Source organism: Mesoplodon mirus (genome assembly GCF_964341445.2).
Source record: "Mesoplodon mirus genome assembly, chromosome: 5".
Taxonomy (NCBI): Eukaryota; Metazoa; Chordata; class Mammalia; order Artiodactyla; family Ziphiidae; genus Mesoplodon; species Mesoplodon mirus.
In genome coordinates this window covers 96,213,540-96,238,088 of record NC_138980.1, presented here as the reverse complement: position 1 = coordinate 96,238,088, position 24,549 = coordinate 96,213,540, and the positions used below count along the sequence as shown (strand labels likewise).

The following is a 24,549-nucleotide window of genomic DNA, read 5'->3' as shown; positions in this document are numbered from 1 at the left end:
CAAACAACCCAATCCAAAAATGGGAAGAAGACCTAAATAGACATTTCTTTCTCCAAAGAAGATATACAGATTTCCAACAAACACATGAAAGGATGCTCAACATTACTAATCATTAGAGAAATGCAAATCAAAGCTACAGTGAGGTATCACCTCACACCAGTCAGAATGGCCATCATCAAAAATCTACAAACAGGGCTTCCCTGGTGGCACAGTGGTTGGGGGTCTGCCTGCCGATGCAGGGGACACAGGTTCGTGCCCCGGTCCGGGAAGATCCCACATGCCGTGGAGCGGCTGGGCCCGTGAGCCATGGCCGCTGGGCCTGCGCATCCGGAGCCTGTGCTCCGCAGTGGGAGAGGCCACAGCGGTGAGAGGCCTGCGTACCACAAAAAAAAAAAAAAAAAAAAAAAAAAAAATCTACAAACAATAAATGCTGGAGAGGGTGTGGAGAAAAGGGAACCCTCTTGCACTGTTGGTGGGAATGTAAATTGATACAGCCACTATGGAGAACAGTATGGAGGTTCCTTAAAAAACTAAAAATAGGACTACCATATGACCCAGCAATCCCACTACTGGGCATATAACCCGACAAAACCATAATTCAAAAAGAGTCATGTACCAAAATGTTCACTGCAGCTCTATTTACAATAGCCAGGACATGGAAGCAACCTAAATGTCCATCGACAGTTGAATGGATAAAGAAGATGTGGCACATATATACAATGGAATATTACTCAGCCATAAAAAGAAACGAAATTGAGTTATTTGTAGTGAGGTGGATGGACCTAGAGTCTGTCATACAGAGTGAAGTAAGTCAGAAGGAGAAAAACAAATACCGTATGCTAACACATATATATGGAATCTTAAAAAAAAAAAATTGTTCTGAAGAACCTAGGGGCAGGACAGGAATAAAGACGCAGATGTAGAGAATGGACTTGAGAACACGGGGAGGGGGAAGGGTAACCTGGGACAAAGTGAGAGAGTGGCATGGACTTATACATACTACCATATGTAAAATAGATAGGTAGTGGGAAGCAGCCACATAGCACAGGGAGATCAGCTCGGTGCTTTGTGACCATCTGGCTGGGTGGGATAGGGAAGATGGGAGGGAGATGCAAGAGGGAGGAGATATGGGGATATATATATATGTATAGCTGATTCACTTTGTTATAAAGCAGAAACTAACACACCATTGTAAAGCAATTATACACCAATAAAGATGTTAAAAAAATGCTATGAGACATCATTTGGCATTAACTAAAATTGCTTTTAAAGGATCATTTAAATGAAGAAATCATTTCTATATGAAAAGCAGAGAAATTTAAGAAGTTATCTGCACATAATCCAGTAAACGATTTGGAGGGAGGAGATTATAGTTCCGGTTTTGTTAATTAATTAAAACCTGTCTGGGCTCAATTTTCTCATCTATTAAAAAAGTAATATTTCTGCTTCCTTCATAAGCTTTTGGTAATAATTTAGAAGGAGAGTGTAAGAAAAAATTTTAACTCATGAAGAATTATATACAGTTTTGAAATAATTAAGAAAACATTTATTGAATATATGAATACACACTGAATATCAATAAGAGTCTCTATCTTCCAGCTAGGGAATGTTTAATCATAGAATATAACTGATATTTGGTGGCAGCACAACAAAGTTATAGTGAATAAGCACATTAAACCTATTAAGTTCTGTAACTATATAATTAGATCTCATGGGGTAGCTGCTTTGAGACATTGTTTTTTTATACACAGATGGACAAACATGGTTATCATGGGATTCAGTTACCTTTGTTTAAGCTTTGACAACTGGGAAAATCCAACAAAGCTTTCTAGAAATAAATACTACTAAGCATATCACTGACCTATGAGTGGTTATCCAAGAGATATTTAACACTGAATCCATACCATATGGTTATTCACAGACAGTGTGAACCTGAGGCTTTCCTAGCCACAGTTTCCACATCTCTAGGCTTGAATACTAACAGCCCATATCTAAGGGGATTAAATGAATAATGCCCCACAGAAAATATCCAATAAATGGTAACTATTCTATTATATTATGATGAAAATTTACACTTGACTTCTCTCAATTGAACTGGGTATTTGATTAGTAGTTAAAACCCAAAGTAGTGTTTCCTTTTATATATGTTAAGTGAAGTTGTTACCATGGGAATGGTGAATAAGACAGGAAAAGTCTAGATGAAAGTTGGAACTTACCCTGAATTTTCAACTAGAATATTTTCATAAGGTTTCTTCAAAATTTGCCTGTGTGTGCACGTAATCACTTTGGATGATTTCTGCTCTTTCTTTAGATTAACCAATGCATACAAACTCATCCATTCAGACACCTGTTCTTGCTCTGAGCCTTTCCTAAGGCTGTAGTACCTCAAATGCCCTTGCTTCTCATATGTCCTCCCATGCCTCCTCCAAAAAAATCCTTCCCCAAAGACTTCAGCCTCTTATGACCTTGTCCTCCTGCGCCCCTACATCTTGTAGGGCCTATTTGTTAAAAAAAAATTGACACCATCATGTTGCTTAATATGTTGGAAAACATTTTCACTGCTTATGTCTTCTTTCTCTATGTAAGAGTATATACTTCTCACCCATCTCTGTATTCTCCTCAGCACCCAGCCAGTACACATACAGTAAACATTTGCTGAATGAAACAAAAATGGAACTGGTCCAGTATAAATCCCAGGAGTAGAAAGAAATTTAAACATTATGTACGTCAGTTCCTTACCTAGTGCTTCCATCTTTCCATATTCTTTTCGAGAGATTATCTCGGTGTGAATAACTCTTGTAATAGAGAACTCACTACCACTCAAAATTTCTATTTTTAAGAAGTTTTAAACATTAGAAGATTGTTTATTTTGTGGGATACTAGAAATTTAGTATTACTGCAGTTATCTTGGTCCCCTTTAGATCTACTCATTGCTGATACAATACTGATAATGGTCAATAATGACTCTATTTATACTACAGCATATTTCAAGGAAAACAAATGCTTAGTCTGCATACTTAAGGGTACTAAGCAGTGGGGGTTAAAAATAGGAACTCCAAAACATTACTTTTCATGTGATTTGGGATAAATTTCTTTTATCTGTAACAGGACTCCTTCATAAGATTAACGCTAAGACAGCTAATTAATACTAAAATCAAACACTTTATTTTAGAAATGCTAAAAGCAGTTGAGAGAAGGAAAGTGGGAAAGTCAATATTTTAGCTAGTGATTCGGTTGTATATGGAAACCGAGTATTTGGCTATAAAAATTAATAAACTAAATAATTTGCAGCAACAACATTCGTGTATTTGGAGGTGTAAGAAAGTTCAGGGGCAAGCACAAAAATGTCCATTCGCCTTTTACATGTAAGTTAGAAGATTCCTTAATCAAAAAAAAAGAACTCTATTATATAGGAAGCTAGAGATGGCCTTTGAATTGGTTATGGGAGACTTTTCTTAAAATAAATGTCTTAAGGGCTTCCCTGGTGGCGAAGTGGTTAAGAATCCGCCTGTCAATGCAGGGAACACGGGTTCAAGTCCTGGTCTGGGAAGATCCCACATGCCGCGGAGCAACCAAGCCCGTGCGCCACAACTACTGCGCCTGTGCTCTAGAGCCTGCGAGCCACAACTACTGAAGCCCACATGCCTAGAGCACGTGCTCCACAACATGAGAAGCCACTGCAATGAGAAGTCTGCACACCACAACGAAGAGTAGGCCCCGCTCGCCACAACTAGAGGAAAGCCCGCGTGCAGCAATGGACACTCAACGCAGCCAAAAATAAATAAATAAAATAAATACATTTATTAAAAAAAAAAAAAAGTCTTAAGAAGTGCTCCTCGGGCTTCCCTGGTGGTGCAGTGGTTGAGAGTCCGCCTGCCAATGCAGGGGACACGGGTTCGTGCCCCAGTCCGGGAAGATCCCACATGCCGCGGAGCGGCTGGGCCCGTGAGCCATGGCTGCTGAGCTTGCGCATCCAGAGCCTGTGCTCCGCAACGGGAAAGGCCACAACAGTGAGAGGCCCGCGTACCGCAAAAAAATAAAAAAGAAGTGCTTCTCAATACATTTGAGATGAAAGTCTATTATGAAAAGTCTATTATGATAAGCATGGTTATTGTTCAGTCTTTTATTTCAGGGTTATATAGCTGCAGGCTTAGGATGACCTAGGAAATAGGGAAGAAAGTCAACAATTTCTTTGCTGTTGAGCAAAAAGAAAGCATTTAGAAAACAGTTATAATTAAATACCGATTTTTTGGTTAAAAATCATGACAATTACCGAAAAGAAAGAAAAAAGAGAAAATAACACTTGCTAAGTACAACAGTAGACACATAAATACAATAGTGAGGAATTCCAGGAATGAAAGAATTAGAAGTGGAGAGAAATAACTTTTAAGATGGACATAAAAACAAGGGGAATTTGCAACAGTAGAAGATTTAGCAATTTAGTACTATTTTGTTAGAAACAATAAAAGCTATCTATATTTAAATGACAGAATGGAGAGAAAGTGTGAATAATCAACAGTAAACAATAAGACATTCCTTTTGACTTGCAACTGTATTTTCTAAAGTTCTTCTCTGTCACTTTACAACTATTAGAGTTATTCCTGCTGACAAAAGGAGTTGAATCTTACCCAGCAACCTTGGAGCAGTTTGAAATACAATTTGAAAATGAGACAAAACATAAAAGAAAAAGCCAAGAATTAAATATTAAATGGAACATCACTGTATGTAATGCATACCTAATAATATGAAAAATAAGATGGTTAAGAAAGAGCAAAATTATTTTTGGTATAAGATTTTTTTCTTGAATAATATATCAGTGTTGGTTTGGCAAGAAAAAAAAAAGTGAAACACTCCTGATACTAGTATAACCCAGAATGCTTCTTGGGATCTCCTTTTGTTTCTTTAGTGTGCTTATTTTGAAAATGTATCCCAGATCCCAATTTGGATTAACTAACAGCTAAAGAGGTCTGGTATTCCAAGAAGAGGTAGCGAATGTACAACTTATTAATCTTTCAATAGCGTCAGAAGGCCAGCAAGGCTGAGGTGAGGCAAGGGTTAGACCAAAGCAAAGATTTATGGCTGCAGGCACTCCCTGCCATTCTTCTTGTCTGGAAAAAGATGCATTACCTGTTTTTTTTTTTTTTTCTCTCTTTTTTTTTTAATAAGCAGGCCAGCCCTGTCCTCTGGATCCCAACAGGATGAAAGCTCCAGGAATGCAGAAACTACATGTCCTGCCTCTAGCACAGAGCCCAGCACATAGTAGGTAGTGAATCAATATTTGTTAACAGAATGAATATACATCACATCTGTCGTGTGGCAGACCAACTGAAACGACATCTCACATGATAACCACTGGAACAAATGACCTCCTTGTCTTGGAAGACCTTTTGCCCAGAGCAATCCAAAAGCTTTTATGGCAAGCCTTGGGGTTAGGTTTAAAAGTCCCAGATCAGGCAGAAGCGCATTGGCAAGCAGAGTAAGGGGCAGTCAAAGACTGTCCTCAGAGAGCAGCCCCAGGGCCTGCGGGAGTGACAGGAGAATGTGGAGCGGCCCAGATGAGCCTGTGGGTTGTCAGAGACTTGTAGGCCCCAGACATCGATGTCAGTAGTTGAGTGTTTACAGTCCTCTTTAATTAAAAGGTTATTTGACAACTTGAGATGGGAAGCAAAAAGATATCCTCTAGAGTGTATTTCAAGGGCCCTGAGGAGTGCTAAATAAAGTCAAAGGAAATGTGATAACAACCCAGAAAGGAACCTGGGTCCTTTTTACAACTGCTCCCTGACACAGGGTCACACTGGTAACCTTCACTACGGAGATGCTAATGGAGATACGGGCTTTATTCATCCATCCCATTTACTATATCACATGTTCTATGCCTTGCAGCTGGAGTAAGACTGGCTCTGACCTCTGTAGGCTTGAATGATACAAGTTGTTTTCCCTTTAATCCTAAGGATACACTGTTCTAAAGGAGGAGAATTTTCAACAGAAAAGTGTTTGAAGGTGAGCAGAAAGGTTGGTTGGAAATTATTAGTTGATAAATTATTATAAGAACAAAAAACAAAAGCAAAAGGGAAGCCAAGAGAAAATTATCCAAACAAAAATGAAGGTAACATAGAGAAGAGATAGGGAAGAAACCTAAGATAGGGAGACAAATTAAAGATTTTATACTTTTTGCTGCATCTTTCTTTTTATTCCCCACTAATAAGAATCCGGTTTAGATAGCTTAGGTGTGGAAGTCAACTAGGCACGTATAGACTAATACAGGTCAAACTTCTAAATAATGATTCCCACAAACAGAAAGCCACACTTGGAGGAGGAGGGCTGATTCTTCTTCAGAAAAAGAGATGATTCTATAATTATAAAAACTGCCAATTAGTGAGTATCCACTATGCCACCAGGCACAACACAGACGTTTTATATTCATTTTCACTACCTTTTATGGTGTGTACTATCATGTGCTTAACAGATGACAAAACTAAGAGGTTAAGTAACTTGCTCAAGGTCACAAAGAAAAGAAGAGGCGAATTCTAACCTACTTCTCTCAGTTTGAGTTTTCTTCCCACGATACGACCTATAACATTTATTTGTTTAGTTACAGAAGAGTGACAATATTAGATTTCTCTTTAGGGAGCAATTTCCCAAGACTGTATTTTCCATTTAGCTGTGCCTGAATTATTGATTTGTTTATAATTGTTATCCTTTACCATAAAGATCTATGTTCAATCTGGGGAATAAGAAGCCTATTAGAATGATAGTTTTCTTCATGACAACTGTATCATATATCAATTAAAATGAACATAACAGGGCTTCCCTGGTGGCACAGTGGTTGAGAGTCCGCCTGCTGATGCAGGGGACACGGGTTCGTGCCCCGGTCCGGGAAGATCCCACATGCTGCGGAGTGGCTGGGCCCGTGAGCCATGGCCGTTGAGCCTGTGCGTCCGGAGCCTGTGCTCCGCAACAGGAGAGGCCACAGCAGTGAGAGGCCTGCGTACCGCAAAAAAAAAAAAAAAAAAAAAAGAACATAACTGGGCTTCCCTGGTGGCGCAGTGGTTAAGAACTCGCCTGCCAATGCAGGGGACATGGGTTCGAGACCTGGTCCGGGAAGATCCCAGATGCTGTGGAGCAACTAAGCCTGCAAGCCACAACTACTGAAGCCTGTGCTCCTAGAGCCCGTGCTCCACAACAAGAGAAGCCACTGCAATGAGAAGCCTGTGCACCACAACAAAGACCCAATGCAGCCAAAAATAAATAATAAATTAATTAATAATAAAAAAAATGAACATAACTTCCTAACAGCCTGGGCAGGTGTTGCTAAGTACTATAACACTACACTCAACAACTGTGAGAATCTTGAGAAAAATTACAAATGATAAGCCAGGGGAGCTGCTGTTTCTGAATCAATGCATCCTGCAAAAACACTTCAAAAATTGCAGGATACTGTACTGAAAGCATGTACGAACACAGCACCAAAGAAAAAGGAGGTGAGGAGGAGACTAGCTAGAATATGAGCAAAGCAATAGGAAGCAGAATTAGGGAGTAGTCGCTTGAAGGATGAAATTCCCCTGGTATCAGGTGTACACCAAATTTTACAATTTCTAAGTAGCCTCAAAAATCAAAAAGTCCCACAGAATATGTCTTTAATTATCCAGTTAAAGAAGGAAGAAAGCATCTGCTTTTCCTTCTTAAAATTTATAATTAACACAGGGCAAGGGATCACAGCCTCCCCTAGTAGAGCAATGACCTCCAATAACATGCTGTTTCTCTGGTTACAATGAAGAATCTTTCTTGCTGTCTATTTGACAAAAATTGTTCACGTGTTATTGGCATGGTACCAGAGAAAAAAAGATGCACTGAGCTGAGTGTTTAGTAATTTCTTTTAATTTTAAAATCAACTAGCAATTATAGTAAAATCTCATAAACTATTGAGCTTTCCCCCTCATCCTCAACTGTGCCCAAACATTTTGAAAAACAGAACCAACAGATGCACAGAGACTTTCGCCACAAATCCTTAGAACACCTAAAACCTCATGGAAGAAAGAAGAGAGACTAGGTGGGGCAGACAGCTTGAAAGCTGGAGGGACTGAGGTATGAAAAAACTGTGATAGATTTCATGTCTGGGTGGAGGAAGGAAGTCCTCAAAAATTTCACTTCTACTTCCTGTCAACTAGACTAGATGAGTGGTTCTCAACTTTGGCTGACATTGACTTCACTTAGGCAGGTTTCATTGCCTGGGCCCCACCTCCTAGAAATTCTGATTTAATTAGTCTTGTGTAAGGTTCAGGCATCAGAATGTTCTAGAAACTCCCCAGGTGATCCTAATGTGCAGAGAGGGTTGAGAACCGCTGACCTAAATAATTCAGAGATAGGAATAAATGCAAACCACATGGGCAAAGTTCCAACAGTTTTCACCTCACCAGGAGAAAAAAAATCCTGAGATCTCAAAATATCAGAACCTGAGAATATCACTCAACAATAGCAATAAACAACAGCAATAAACCTTCCTTCCTTCCAAGGAAAGGAAAGGAGGTAAAAGAATTTTGTGTGAATCTTTTCTCTGTCCCATTCCTGTAGGAAAGCAATTTTTCTCAGCAGTATACATTGTGCTAATCATTAGACTAGGTACCAGGTACACACAGGAGCATGAAGTCAATTCACAAATGAGGAAACAGCCTCAGAGACGTGAAGGAACTTCCCTAAGGCCAAAGAACAAGGAACGAAGACAGAACTTGATCCCAGATTTGTCCCAAGTCCAAAGCTTTTTCTCTTTTCCGTATCTTCTGGAACATTTCTTTGCACTGGCTAACTTAAATGGTACTGGGACAGAGTATAACTTTAGCAACATTTTCCACTGCAGGACCTTGAAGAGTTCATTCTAAGGAACTTAATCCATAGCTCTCCTGGCAATTAGCAATCTGACATTGACAGCAAACAGGTAAAAGGGAGAAATATAAAGTAAGGTTGTAGGGGCAGGTAGGAGACTAATGGTAAAGGATCTTGAATGCCAAGTAAAGAGTTTGCAACAAATGAATGTACTAGTTAATTAACAAATCTACAGGTATTGAGGATATGCCCTGTGTTGGGCAGAGAGAACACTCTAAGGCCTAGACAATAGGGAGATATTGGAGGTTTTAGAGTTACTGTATCTAAATGGCAATCTAATATGCCAAACCAGAAAACAAACTACAAGTAAAAAGAAAACATATCAAAACACTCCTTTCTCATGCTATAATTAGGAAAAAGACAACAACCCAGAAACATTATGGATAAATCCATGTACGACATTTACCATTCTCAAAAACTAAACTTTGAAAAGAAATTAGGGTTATTTTCAAGCCAAATCCTTTATGTTATTTTTTATTTTTTGTTACAGCTTTCATAGAATTTTTCCAAAGGATGAATTTAGTAGCTGATAAAATACAACTCTCCCACCCAGGGCAGATGGTCAGTATGACATCTTAGGATTGGAGTCGGTTATTAGCATATGTTGGAGTTAACAATAAAAACTTAATGGATTATTAGAGTTCCCTTCAAGGCAGAAAGCATATTCTCCACTTTAAAGGAACAAATTTAAAAATCAGAAAAGAAAAATGGAAACCATTTTAGTCTCCCATAAAGCCAAATAATTAGTTAAAACTCTGTATTTAGATTACATATGCAAATTAATAGGAAAAAATATATAAAGCTGAACGAAAAAGGAAAGGCTAGGTTACTTTTCTTTATTATTCCAATTGGATGATTTCATACTTTTCATATTTTTATAAAACAACTTGCTTTTCTCCACTTTAAAGGGATATTTAAAATTAAGATAATTTAAACTCTTACAAACAAATGTATACTCTTTACTTCCTGTATATCTGAACTTCCTATTGGAAGTTTCTAGCGCTTTAAAGAATTTAAGGCATTAAGAAGGTTGGCATTTGGAATGGCACAAGAATGCATTTTACATGACATTAAGCAAATCAACTCTGTAATAATTACTTTAGTTATATTTATTATATCAAATATTTAACTATCCTAGTATTTATTTTCATCATACAGCAATTTTAGCCATACTTTTTAATCCTATGTGAGTGTGTATGTGCATGTGCACATATGTGTGTATGATTACATGTGGTGATAAACTGATATACATGTTCGTTTTTACTCTGGTTCCATTATCATGATTTCTTGATTCGGGGGTGTATGATCAGAAAGTACAAGTAAAGATAAATCTCCTAGTCTCTATGAGTTAGTAGCTTTTGATTTCTTTTAAAAGAGCTTTCAAAGATCTTGTACCTTTTTATTCTTGAAAATGATTAGGACAATGGCTCATTACATACCATAATCTGTGATTTTACAGGACACCAAATACAGCTCTTTCAGGTTTTGTCCTTCCTTTGCAATGACCTCCACACACCTAAAACACATACAAAAAATGGTGAGTTACACTAATGCGTTTCAAGTTAAATTAGCAAGAGTTTGGCCAGGACTATAGCAGGAAGAGGTCAGTGTTTGATGAATGCCACAGTTCTCTTCTTTCAAAAAACCTCTTTCAAGGTGTTTCAGGAAAAAGTATTATATTCCCTGCTTCAAACTCAAGTGCTCTAATACCTAAATGACTTTAATTAAATACATTTATGACTAGCACATCTTTTAAAACCAAAGTGATGAAAGAGAGATATTCCTGTAAGAGTAGTGTTACATTTGGTAATAAAGGATTAGTAAACATGTGCTATATAATGAACATGTTATTTACATAAAAAATAATGTAATGAAAGTGTAGAATATAGACAGATGGTCATTATAAAAGAATGGTAATATTGCTCATGGTTTAATTATTAATGATGGACTTTGATAACACTGAAGTACACATTTTGTGAAATTTTATTCAAAATAAAAATGTTTTAAAAATCTGTAACACTGATTAAAGATGAAAGAAAAATCGTACACATAAGAACTTTAAAATCTTTTACTTTAAAATGTTTTATTCTTAACATTTTAAATGAATTGTTGCATACATATAGGCCATATCCATAATATATAGATATAGATATGTAAGATTTAAAGTCTTTTCTGGTTTCATTTCAGTTAAAAGGTTTTTGAATGGTGTACTCTGCTGTAATGGCCATAGTGGAACATGTAGTACAGAATTGAATGAACTTTGAAAACAATGATTAACAGTGTGGCTCAGTCCCCTGAATTATCAGAAAAACCTGTACAGTCAAACTGACACATTGGCATATGCATCCTTCAATGCAGCCCCTGTTTTAATCTTTATAAATAACAGTTAAGTAAAAGGGTAAAAGCAAAAAGAGTCATTAACCTTTTCTAGAAAGTAAGGATCAAGTAATTTGATACCTATGTGTGTAATCCATCAAAAAATTACTGAGTATCCATCTATGTCTTTCAGATATTTTATTTGCTGTCTGGCTTATTTGTAGGTATCTTCATAAAATGTCAGGAAATTTTATACAATTTTACTTCACATAATTTATTACTGAAGGTTAAATTAGTTATAGAGAAGATATATTTTTCTTTTAAAAATATTTTTATAGAATATGGTTTTAATGGAATGATAAACATTTCTAAGTTCCTCAGAATAACTGAATAAACATTTTTTTGGCTATTTAAAAAAAAAAGATATATGATAAAAATGGGTAAGCTCTTCCATGGTTACAACAGAAAACTTAAAACAGTAACAATGTAATTATGATTGATACAGGTTATTATGAAGGGAAATTTTTAAACCTAATTCCGGGTCATTTTGCTTTACTGTAATATTTGAATAAAGTCATAAAAAAGGGAAAATAAAACATTACAGGCAACAATCATGTTTTACATATGACTTTAAAAACTAATTTTCACATACTAAGGATAAAAATAAAGGCCCTACATGATAATATTATAAATAGTTAATAAAAAGTCTACTTTCTACCGTATCAAATATACATAGCTCTCTGTCCTCCTCCATTACCTACCAAAAAAGTTAGCAGATCCAACATTTTGTATGACCACCACAAAATGAAATACGTTAGTGCAGAAATAATGTTCATATAATTTATTTTCTTCTCATGGTCTTTTCAAATAGTTCAGAACACCTGATTTTACATCTGATTATGGAAAAACTCTAAGAAATACAATATTCTATTTGTGTTCCTGCCACTTGATTCTAAATTAGGTATGCTACAAGCACATGAGAACATTAAAGACACACAGAGCAGACTACAGACAGCAAATAACACAAATTGATTTCAGTGTACAAGCCAGATCAAATGCTATTTCATAGGCAACAAAAACCGGTATTCACATAAAATCAGATAATCAATCACTGGATAAGAACTGTCCTAAAACTGATGAAAGGCCATGAGCATCAGGTTTCCTCCCTACATGACAGAGAAAAGTTATGAATAGATATTACACATATATTTAGCTTACTCAAGAGGCAATAGCCAAGAGAAAACATGTGATTAAGAAAAAAAAACAGTACAGTACGTACCTTTTAGAGGAAAAAAAAGAGAAACATAAGAGAAAAGCATTTTGCTTTTACAAAGGATCACCTAGGATTTTTGTTCTTTTGTTTAAATTTTTTTAAAATTAATTAATTAATTATTTAAAAAATAAGGAACGCTTCATGTATTTGTGTGTCATCCTTGCACAGGGACCATGCTAATCTTCTCTGTATTGTTCCAATTTTAGTGTATGTGCTGCCGAAGCAAGCACTTGCTCTGTTTTTAATAGTTCAGTCACATAAGGTTTTCCAAATACTTTTAAGTACCCTGTAATCACAGCCAGTGTGCTAGAAGTTATGCACAACATAAAACTATTCCGCAAACAGGAATTCATGGAGGAAAAAAAAAGTATTCCTTGGAAGATTTTTAGCAAACATTATTTTTTTAATTTAAATATCACATATTTCATGGATGTGATATTTGAGAAGTCCCAAGTTCTGTGAACCTGGACTGAAACTCAATATCATATTAACACACAAAATTGAGTGGTTCAAATAAATAGGTAAAATAGCTATTTTTTTGAGAGTTGAAAATGGAAGTGGTTTATATTATCCTGTTACTGCAAATTGGTGAAAATGGAACCCCACATCAGGTCCCTGGCTAGTGTCGTAAGTCCTGTGATTAGTCTAGGCCTAGTTTCCCAGGCAGCTTGTAGTGATAGCAAGTCATGATGAGAGACCACGCTGGTGACTGTCCTTTCCTTCTAAAACTTTTAGAGTCCATTCTAGAGTATATTTACAGGAGGTAACCTAACACAGGTCTGTCGACCACATTTACTCTAAATAATTCTACTCTGTTTTAAGAGTCTTGGCTTTAGTCGTGACCTTTAGTGTATTAACATCAGAGAATTTCCCAGTTCACTGCATAGACTGTATGCAGGCAACAAACAAGGCTTAGTAATTATTTACACCTTTTGACTACAGGTACTCATGTAAATTTTTAAGGGGTATTAAAAATGATACCAAAAAAAGGGAGGACTGTTTGCAAAGTCACAGTCTGTGAGAAGGAGAGCGAAAGAACCAAAGACCACATTTGAAACCTTTGCTTCTCCATCCCCTCTCCTATTCACAGATATCAAATAGGAGAACATTCATTAATCTCAGTGATTAATTATAGTTTTGTCCCTAGGGGTAAGCCATGAATTCCTAAACTCAGAATCCAGAATTCAAAATTTTCCCATTATCCCCCTACCCGTCCCCACCATCCCTAAGGATAAACCTCAGAATACCATATGACCAACATTTTCTATGGGTCAGTGCATTCAAAGATTTCCTATTTCATGCATGACAACCTAAGGAATTACAAAACTTGGGAAAAGAACAATATCCTTAGGGAAAGTAATAATCTATAAGATTATTAAGAACAAATTCATAATATAGGAATATGGCATAGTGGACAAATGCAGGAGAATATCAAATATTGTTAAAGTAGACCATGAACATCAAACACAAGCCTACTAAACCACCTTTCTGAGTTCTGAGAAACAAGAGGAGACATGTTTTAACAAGAGTGAATAAAGAATCAGAAGACATACATTCTATTTTTACCTGCATGAAACCACAGAACAACCCCTATCTTTTTCGAAGTCCCACATCATTATTCTTTATAAAACTGAGGGCCTATATGAAAAATTTCTCCAAATCAAATGTCCTAGGTTCATTTAAATATATTTTAGTTCATTCTGAATTGCCTCCCCTCAGATTATTTTCATGCTTTTATGTTTTCGCAGGGTCCTGAAGAGAATTTAAAAATTGCAACCACTGTAAATTCCTGAGTAACAGCTGTTGAGTACATATATATATAAACTCCGTTAGAACAGTGAATAGGGCTAGAAAACCTGCTCCAAAGTATCCAAAGCATCCAGAATTATTTTTTATAATAATGTGATTTTATGCTCACTTGCTTTTGATAATGTTCTAAAATGCACCTAAAAAATTTGATGAAATATGAAAAACAGCAAAAAGGTACTTTTGTGATCAATATAGGTTTTTTTTTTGTTTTTTGTTTTTTTTTAAAAGAAGAGAAGGCATTACTTAGTTTCAGTGGAGGGAAAAATCTGTCTCCCTAGCAATAGATTCCTAGTAACCTGATTTATGTGAAGGGTAAAGGTTAATGAATTAAGCTGTGTAAGCTTCAAAACTATCAAAGGAATTCAAAAGCGCCTTGAATTATAGAAAACAATGGCCATTCTACATACATACCAAATTTTTATGTTTTTTGTCTCCAACTCAAAAGCTGGAACATGGCATTAGTGACAATTGAAAAGGACTAATGAGGAAATATGACTACATTGCTTGCAAAGAGGAGTGTCCTAGGAGACCTTGTTACTGTTTGTGATGTGTTTCAAATCCAAATGAAGCTAATTGGAGCTGCCAGACACTGGTTTGCAAATCTCACTTTAAAGGACAGGCTCAATCACCTTAGAGGTGTGAAAAGAAATGTCCCCGTTAGAGATGCATTAGTATGTGGCTTGGTGAATTTCTAAATAAACTTTAGGATGTTCTTTCCTAAGTCACTTTTATATTTGAATAATAGATATATCTTCAAGCAGAAGAAAAAATGCAACAAGACAAAAACAACCCTACAGATTTAAAACAAAAAGTATGAACAGTGCTATAAAGTAATTGGCAAATAAGTGCAACGGGCAGCTAAGTACGTTTAAGGTCGAATAAACACGTAGATCAAACGTTAAAACTCCTGAAATACAAACACATCATAAAAGTAATCTATTTGGGGGTTTTAGAAATAGAACTTCATTTTCATAATTTCCTGAAACTAGACAAGCCAACAAGCCACCCTGTGTTATATAGATTGTAAGTGGGTAAAAGCAGAAGAGCCTGCAACACACACACACACACACACACACACAGACATGAAAAGGAATAAAAAGGATTTACAAGATCTAAAGAGAGAAACAAGGGAGCAAACTAGGTCCAATTCTGTGCTACAAAAGCTCATCCTGACTAACTCATATACGGGTCATTTAAATGATAGCTGGGGTCATTTAAATGATAGCAGAGGTCACCAAAACACAATTTGGCATCTACAACAAAGAATAATGATATTTGATTGATTTTTCTAAAGCCCCAAATCGAGTTTTACTGAAGTATAGTCCAATCTCAGTGCAGCAAATGAATGGACATGATTTATAGGTATACCCTGCTTTCAGAATGTGCACTACATAACAGATTTCTATGTTTAAAAAAAAGATAAATTTACAGTTAAACATTTACAAGATGAATCAATTCAAGAATTTACTAACAGTACCCTTCCTGTTATATGTGAATATAATTTCATTTATAAACATTCCATTCATAGGTACTTTTCCTAGTAACATGACACCTTAACCTTACATAGCATGCAGTGGTTATTTTTATATTTAACTTAAAGAAATGTACATAATGACAAATGAAGGCCTATTCTGAGAAAGTGATACATGGCATCAAATTGATACGTTGAGCGCCCTTTGTATTTCATAGTACACTTTCTTGTAAATGTTCTTCTATTCCATCCCTTTAACAGCATAGTATCAAATGTATGCTTAAGTCAATTTTTCATGCAAACATCTAAAGATAATCTCATAAAAGAGATGTTCACTGCAAGAGAGATTTTTTTAAAAGGATGACTTGCAATTAAAATGCTAAAGCGTTTGCTCAAAACACAATATATCTCAGGGGCAAAGACTAGGAGTGACATGCAAAATGTCACCAGCTCCACCAGTTACAATTCTCTTGGGATATTCATTAAGTTCTCACTTACCAAATGTTATTCTCTGGAAAGCCAATATCTGATTAGTGAATCCAAGATTAATTTAGGTAGTTGCTACTTAAACAGCGGTAAACTGATGCCCATTTTGTCACACAGAGATAGTGAAAGATTACACAATGAGAAGAGTGGTTTGTTTGTTTGTTTTTAATAAGATGTACCACAATAAGTGGCCTGAGATGTTATTGAAACATAAATTCTATGGGTTTACATCTCTGCCAACAGAGGTGTTACACCTTTGGAAGAGGTGGAGCAGATGTTGTCATCTGCTGATTCTGTCTGGGCCACCCTTTCCCTGACAGTCTCTAGCATTAAGTAGGTTTCCTAACTGGAGAGTAAGTAGGAGTCAGCATTGAAAAAGGAGTAATACCACAGCAAAATAATATTTTCTAACATACTTAGGAGTGACCATCACAAACCAGCTCTTATGGGAATATTTTGTTCCTTCATTTATATAGGAAAACATGTTTAATGTAATTTGAATGTTTCTTAGAGAACTTTAAAAAATGTTTTTCAAATAGAATAAAGCCTGCAGTATTTTTTTAAATGCACATTTTCCTTAAGCTACTAAGAAACAAAATGGTTAAATGTTTTTCCAAAGCAAGGGGGCAGGGGAGAGGAAACCAAACTAACACATTTGGATAAACTTGGTTCTGGCTTTAATATTTCAGATACATTTATCGAAAAGTCTTGTTTTTAATTTTAGCCGTTGTTCCATCCTTTTACCGCAGCTACACTAAACCATTATATAATAACTTGAGCTAACTTTTTCTAAGCGTGCTTCTGAATATGCAAGAAGCAGAAAAAATATTCTAAGCTATTTCTGATTTATTTATTTCAACAAGGTTTTATTAAGTGCAAATTATGTGTTAGAAATGTTAAAAGATGTAATCAGAAAGCCACATTATTATAAAATGATAGACGTAATACTTATAACCTTGATAGATCAACTACTATTTATTTTTGCTGCTACAGCTGATATTAATGTTCATACCCAGCAGCAGAAAAAGCATACCACTATCTCTATATCTACTGAAAATCAACTGAAAAGAGTCATGTTTCAGGACTGAAGGAAATGCTAGAAAGAAAGGGAAGGGGAAAATTTAAAGGTAAGACCTCCTAATTCAGTAGTTTAGTCATTCTTCAATGGAAAAAAATGTAGTTATTTTGAAATGGGAGAAGTTAAGAAATCTCTTCCATCCTTAAAGGTTTTTGGGGTTCCATCAATTTATAGCCAATATCTCTGGGGGAATCCAGGCATTGCACAATGTTGATACAGTTAAGACTGGTGCTATCTTTATGGTATTCTGGCATATTTTAAGATAGAGGGTGGAAGAGAAGATTTTATTATCCTACATGTAACAAAAATTTACTGTCTGGAAGCAAAAGCCCAGGCCCTGAAAAAAAAAAAAAAACAGGAATATAAAAACATATAAAACTATGGTCCAGTTCAGTGAATTGTGATTCATCAGAGGCCATTCCTTTTCTGAAAAAAAAAGTCAGGCAAAATTCTGGCAAGTTCCAACTCCTACCCCGTCCTGCAATAATAAATAAGAACTTTAATGGTAAAGCTAGAAATATTTCAGAGACTTGTTAGGCTTCCAAACAGCTAACATGAAATTTAGATGGAATATTAAACATACAATTGATGATAATCTCCCTGCCCATCTCCACCCCCATTACACTTACTTCTTTAAGTATTGATGAGAAAGTCTCAATTCAACAGACATCATATATTTTAAGCTCACCTTTAATTTAAAATGGATAAGACAAAATTATTTTAGTGGACTATAAAAATATACTGAAGATGAGATTTAAGGCATTATTCAGGAAAGAGTTAAGTACTTCCTTACCAGAAGACGCCACAAGTCGGCTTTGTAGTGACTAATTGCCTCTTTAACCTCTGTACTGGGGGAGCTGGCCTGTGCTTCAATACCAGTTTTGTGATAGAGCCAAAGACTGATGTTCAACAGAGACCTTCCATGACCTGTGTAGCCAAGGAGTTAACTCAGACAAGATGCTGACAAAAGGTTTCCTTCTCACTTGGGAAGGCACAGAATCTCTTTTTGGATAAGCCAAATTCTCAGAAGACTATAAAACACAGCAGTAAAGACAATTATAAAAGTCAAAAGAATGGTTTCACTTTAGCTAACAATGATTCCCAACATCCCAATGTACCACTCAAAATTTTGTTTGAGAATGGTTTTAGCAATATGAAAAAACTATATTTGTAAAATGCAATGAAGAGGGCACCTAATTTGATATCTTTGAAAGCTTATAATTAGATAGCTGTAGTAGGACACAAAGAAAGCAGGTCAACATTCTCCATTCCAAATGTTTCCCACATGCTTCAAGCGTTCATATTCAGGAAGCCTGCACTTTGTCACTAATTTTTAAGCTTAGCAAATTTCTGGCCCAATCAAAAGCCAATAAAAGAATTTTTACAGGTGATTTTAAGTACAATTATAAAAAACTAATTAATCCTGTAATTGGGAGAGGAAAATGGTGAAGGCTTCTTATTAGTTTCTGAAAAAGAAAGTATGAGGAAGGAGTTCTAGGTTAGGGAGTGGGTAAAGTATAAGCAGTAGGAATAAAGTTATCCACATATTCATTCAGAAAGACCAAAGGAGAAAGATCACATGGCACTGATGAAGACAAGGACACTACATAAATTTGACCTTATTGATGCTTAGCTAGATTGAACTCTGAAACCTTTGAGGCTTAAGGGTCATCACTGCTGAATTCATAAAATCTACTTCCAAAGCTCTGGGACTCCCATTACTTTATTCCTATTTTCTTCCATATCATTACATATTAATGTCATGTCAGGGGTGAAATAATCTTTGCTCTAACATTTACAGGAAAGAGAGGCAGCGGGTCACATTTAGTTGTTTTGGTACATTATGTTTACACGGAGAGATAACTTCCTTACTTAGTAAAAAGAAATAACATTTACACTTCTTTAAAAATAAAAAAGAAAGAAACAATTCATATATTTCTACAGACTACAATAAGGGACATTAACCAAGAATCCTCTTATGAAAAGTATGAGGTTTACATTTTTAATCCCAAAGGAAGAATGACAACTGATTTCAGTTAATTTTTATTTATCTGAAGGATAGAGAAACAAAGGCCTCCCCACTTCCTTCTTAAATAATATTCAAGTAAATGCAATAGAATGAGATTTTAAAATTCCAGAGAAAGGCTACTGAACCTTACCTAGCTTCACCTGGCCAGTTCAATGATACTTGACACTATAAAGTCCATTTGCCTGTAAAATATACTTCTAGAGGATTCTTTCTTAACACTTTAATTTATCCATCAATGACAAGAACTGATTATCAGCAATTTAATTTATATTCAAAGTGCTATGTAGTATAGATGTCCATATGTATATAAATACACTTATAAATACAATTTTTAAATACTTTTCCCTTCCCAATCAACAAATATCTAATTGTTGTAAATCAACAAATTATCTCAATCAAAAAATATCTAATTGTTGTAAATGCACATAGTAAAGGAATTTTAGCAGCCTAGCCCCTGAAATGCCATGATCACTAAAATTCAGGTTGCTTTGCTTGAATTAGTCCTCAGTCTATTCCCTATGAAGGGAAAACACATCTCTTTGTTCTTGGAGAAAGTGGTGGAAAGCTAATGAAACCAGTGCTAAGACTGATAGAAACCATAGGGGGGAAGCATTACACATTTTCTCCTTGCAGAAAGTTGCAAAAGCAAGACAGTAAGTAAGCATAGAGAAAGAAGACAGCACATTTCACAATTTGTTTCAGACAGCAGGCACCTTGCAGGCAACATCATATCTGACAGCCAGCAGGAACAAGCAACACTCCCAACCCCAGTCCTCAGTTTTATGTTATTTTTAAAAGGTAAATCAGGGCTTCCCTGGTGGCGCAGTGGTTGAGAGTCCACCTGCCGATGCAGGGGACGTGGGTTCGTGCCCCAGTCCGGGAGGATCCCACATGCCACGGAGCGGCTGGGCCCGTGAGCCATGGCCGCTGAGCCTGCGCGTCCGGAGCCTGTGCTCCGCAATGGGAGAGGCCACAACAGTGAGAGGTCCGCGTACCGCAAAAAAAAAAAAAAAAAAAAGGTATGAACAGCACATCTCTGGCATGTTTCTAAATGTTCCGCTGTTGATTAGTTGTTGATTATTATAGTTACTGTTCTGTCTGCATAATCAACAAACCATGTAGCAAAATGGAGTGGAGTAACAGTATTAATATTTCTGCTCTACACACAATACACTTCTGTCACGTACCCAAGTAAATAAAGAAATACATTCTGATATTCCGAGGAAGAAGACTGAGGTGAGGAGAGGGGCAATTGATTGTTTTCTAAGGTTGTTAGTGGAATAAAGAGGCAAGAGCAATGCCAGGCGTTTGAAAGGAACGTCGGGTAAATGTGCTTAGAGTCAACTGATCAGTTGTGCGTTCCTATGGTTGGTTACTGGGGGGTACCGTGAGTGCTGCCCTGGTAATGATAGAATTTTATTAAAAAATTAAGTTAGAGAACAAATTCCTTTTTGTGATCCGTTATTGAAAGGTTAAGTGCATGCTCATCAGACACAGGACACTCTTTGGCCATTGGGCAAAATTTGGGGCTTTGGGAAAATTAATGGCAATCCAACGTCACATCATACTTTGAAAAAGGTGAAAGAAAATATAAAGGGTAATAGTATAAGCAAGTCAGTGAACATGATATATACTCAGGGACACATCAGTTGAAATAGTGGCTGTAAAGAGGAAAAAGAAGAAAAACAATATATACAGAACATAACAATATCTATATAAAATAACATTTTATATGTAACATATACAATAATACATTCATATATTTCATAATTACTAAGGAGCCTAAGTTCATTTCATCTGTTTACTTATATCCAGCTTTATTTCCCTAGAAATGCATACAAAACTACAAAAGAAATATTTGAGAGGGGTAAAGAAGATAGAAAATATGGATAGTAAAATAATAAAGTTAGGGATATACTCACCCTGAAGTGATTGATATGATTCATCCTGAAAAGCTGTTACAAGTGGAATAAGATTTTGGAATAAACTTTCAAGAAACCAAAGTAAAGAGGGAATTATGATTATTTATAAGATTCATAATATCAATGAGTTAAAAAAATCTGATCAAAAGAAGTTACAAAAAGACTATGTAGACTTGACATATCTCTGGGGAAAGGCTGAATTTTTAAGAAAGTGTTAAAATATTTGGTATCATTTGGAAAATTTCCTCCCATTTCTTAATACCACTGTGGATTTAATTCACATGAAAATGGCCTCTCAAAAAGCTAAGAATTTAAAAGTATATTGCACATGATTAATAATATAATGCACTAATAAAACAGATGATATTTAGCTATATCAAAATTTTACTGAAATTTAATGTTTCTTGTACAAAATCAATCAGTCATGGACAGTAGAAATATGCTTCCAATGCTCACACTGTCAAAGTTTTGTATGTGTGTATGTGTAAGACACAGTCCTGGGGTTCAGAATGTAATTGAACTTCTCTAAGTCTTTTCTGTAAAATTCTGGAAATTACAATACCTATCTCCAAGGATTTTGTAAATGTTACATTTCATAATGTTTGCAAAGGTGCTTTTAGTTATTCAACAAACATTTACTAACCCTTACTCTGCCCCTAACTAATGGATACAAAGATGGAAAAGAGAAGTCTCTTCCCAAAGGGAATTCACAATCTTGTCAATTTAAACATCTTCCACACAAATAAGACAGGGTTATTTAGGATCCAATAGAATTTTCAAGTACATTTCTTAGAAAACTAGCACTGTGGGACTTTAATAGTTGACACATGCAAGAAAGAAATGTATGCTCCAATAAGTTCATGTTAAACCAGTTTTTTTCCTTAGTAAAAAAATGAATGTAAAGCACATAGGACAACACCTAGCACACAGTAAGCAATTACATTTTAATTATTATTATTTAGACCCTAGCACAGAACTTGGCACATAAAAAAATGCCTGTGGTAGGCTGAATAATGGCCCCCAAAGACATCAGGTCTTAATCCATGCAACCTTTAAGTGTTACTTTATATATACTTTATACTTTTTTATGGAAAAAGGGTCTTTGCAGATGTGATTAAAGATTTGAGATGGGGAGATTATTTTAGATTATCTGAGTGGGCCCTAAATACAATCACAGGTATACTTACAAGAGAGAGGCAGAGGGAGATTTGACATAGACAAGAGAGGTGATAGTAATATTACCCCAGAAGCAGAGACTGGAGTGATATGACCATAAGCCAAGGAATGTTGGTAGCCACCAGAAGCCAGAAAGAAAAGGAATGAATTCTTCCCTCCAGAGGGAGACTGACACCTTGATTTTGGCCCAGTGAAACTGATTTTGGATGTCTGACCTCCACAACTGTGAGAGAATAAATATTTTTGCTTTCAAGCAACCAAATTTGTAGTAATTTGTTACCATAGCCACAGGAAATGAATATAGTGCCTAATAAATGGCATTAAACTAATCACTGGATTACACATGTGGCACCAAGAAATATGACTTATAAAGGTAACAAACTGGGGCTTCCCTGGTGGCACAGGGGTTGAGAATCCACCTGCCAATGCAGGGGACACGGGTTCGATCCCTGGTCAGGGAAGATCCCACATGCCACACAGGAACTAAGCCTGTGTGCCACAACTACTGAGCCTGCGCTCTAGAGCCCGTGAGCCACAACTACTGAGCCTGCATGCTGCAACTACTCAAGCCTGCGTGCCTAGAGCCCGTGTTCCGCAACAAGAGAAGCCACCGCAATGAGAAGCCCGTGCACCGCAACAAAGAGTAGCCCCCGCTCACCGCAACTAGAGAAAGCCCGCATGCAGCAGCGAAGACCTAACTCAGCCAAAAATAAATAAATAAAACGAATAAACTTATTTAAAAAATAAATAAAGGTAACACACTAATTGCAATTAAGATGACATAATTAGATAAGACAAAATTTTAAGTTGTGAAAGGGAGAAAAAACGAAAACCTTAAAGAATCCTACCAAATCTTCAGCCAGAATTAGAATAAATTCCAAAAAGGTATGTCTTCTAAACTTTTTTAGAATAAACACTCATTTTTGCACAATTTATTATTGAAAATTTGAAGCATACCGAAATTTAAAGGAATTGTTTACTCAAAGCCATTATTCACCACCTAGATTCCATAATTAACATTTTTCTACATCTGCTTTATCTCAGATGTATCCCATCTATTTCTCTATCCACCCAGGTATCTATCTATCCATTCTTACTTTTTAATGCATTTTAAATTTAAGTGCAGACATCAGTACATTTCACCCATAAATACTTTATCATACACATTATTAAAGTTCAATGTTTATAATGGTTCTCTTTAAAAAAAAAAAAGTTTTACCTGCTGTGAAACACACAAATCTCAAATGCAATCAGATTTGACAAGTGCATATATCTGTCTACCTTGAACCCCTATCAGATCTAGACTATTCCTAGCACCCCACCAAGTTCCCTCATGCCCCGCCTTCCAGTCAATGCCCATATCCACCCACAAAGGCAACTACCATTGTATACCATTGTATATGTTTTGTTACTTTGTTTTATTTTACCGTAGCTTAGTTTGTTTTGTTTTTTTTTTTCGGTACGCGGGCCTCTCACTGTCCTGGCCGCTCCGGATGCGCAGGCTCAGCGGCCATGGCTCACGGGCCCAGCCGCTCCGCAGCATGTGGGATCTTCCCGGACCGGGGCACGAACCCGTGTCCCCTGCATCGGCAGGCGGACTCTCAACCACTGCGCCACCAGGGAAGCCCTGTAGCTTATTTTTGTCTGTTCAGAAATTTCATAAAAATAGAATCATACTTGAGTAACTTATTTTTACTCAGTGTAAGAGGTTGAGATTCATCTATTTTGTTTAACATTTCAGTAGTTTTTCCTGATTGTACCTTTCAGTTGCCAAGAGGCATTCTATTATATGAATATAGCATAGTTTCTTTATCCATTCTTCTCTTGAAGGGCAGGTGAATTGTTCACAGTTTGGGGGGAATTCATTAATAACAATGCTAGGAACATTCTTATACAGTCTTTTCGTGGACATATGCTTTCATTTCTCATGGGTAAAAACCTGGGAGTAGAATTGCTAAGTCACAGAGTATTACAAGTATGTATGTAGTAGATGAATGAATTTCCTTCCAAAGTTGTTATACCATTTTACATGCCCATCAACATCTATGAGAATTGTAGTTTCTTCAAATCCTCACCAATGCTGATGTTATCAGGCTTTCAGCCATTTGA

General features: G+C 36.2%; 1 protein-coding gene across 2 annotated transcripts in view; it reads right to left on the bottom strand.

The window, feature by feature from the left end:
* Window positions 1-24,549, bottom strand: part of FBXL17 (F-box and leucine rich repeat protein 17) — a 488,270-nt gene that overhangs the window by 164,472 nt on the left and 299,249 nt on the right. For both annotated transcript variants that reach the window (XM_082621243.1, XM_082621244.1), the window contains one exon: window positions 10,320-10,396. In XM_082621243.1, coding sequence (XP_082477369.1) covers window positions 10,320-10,396 — 77 coding nt within the window. The remainder of the gene's footprint in view (window positions 1-10,319; window positions 10,397-24,549) is intronic.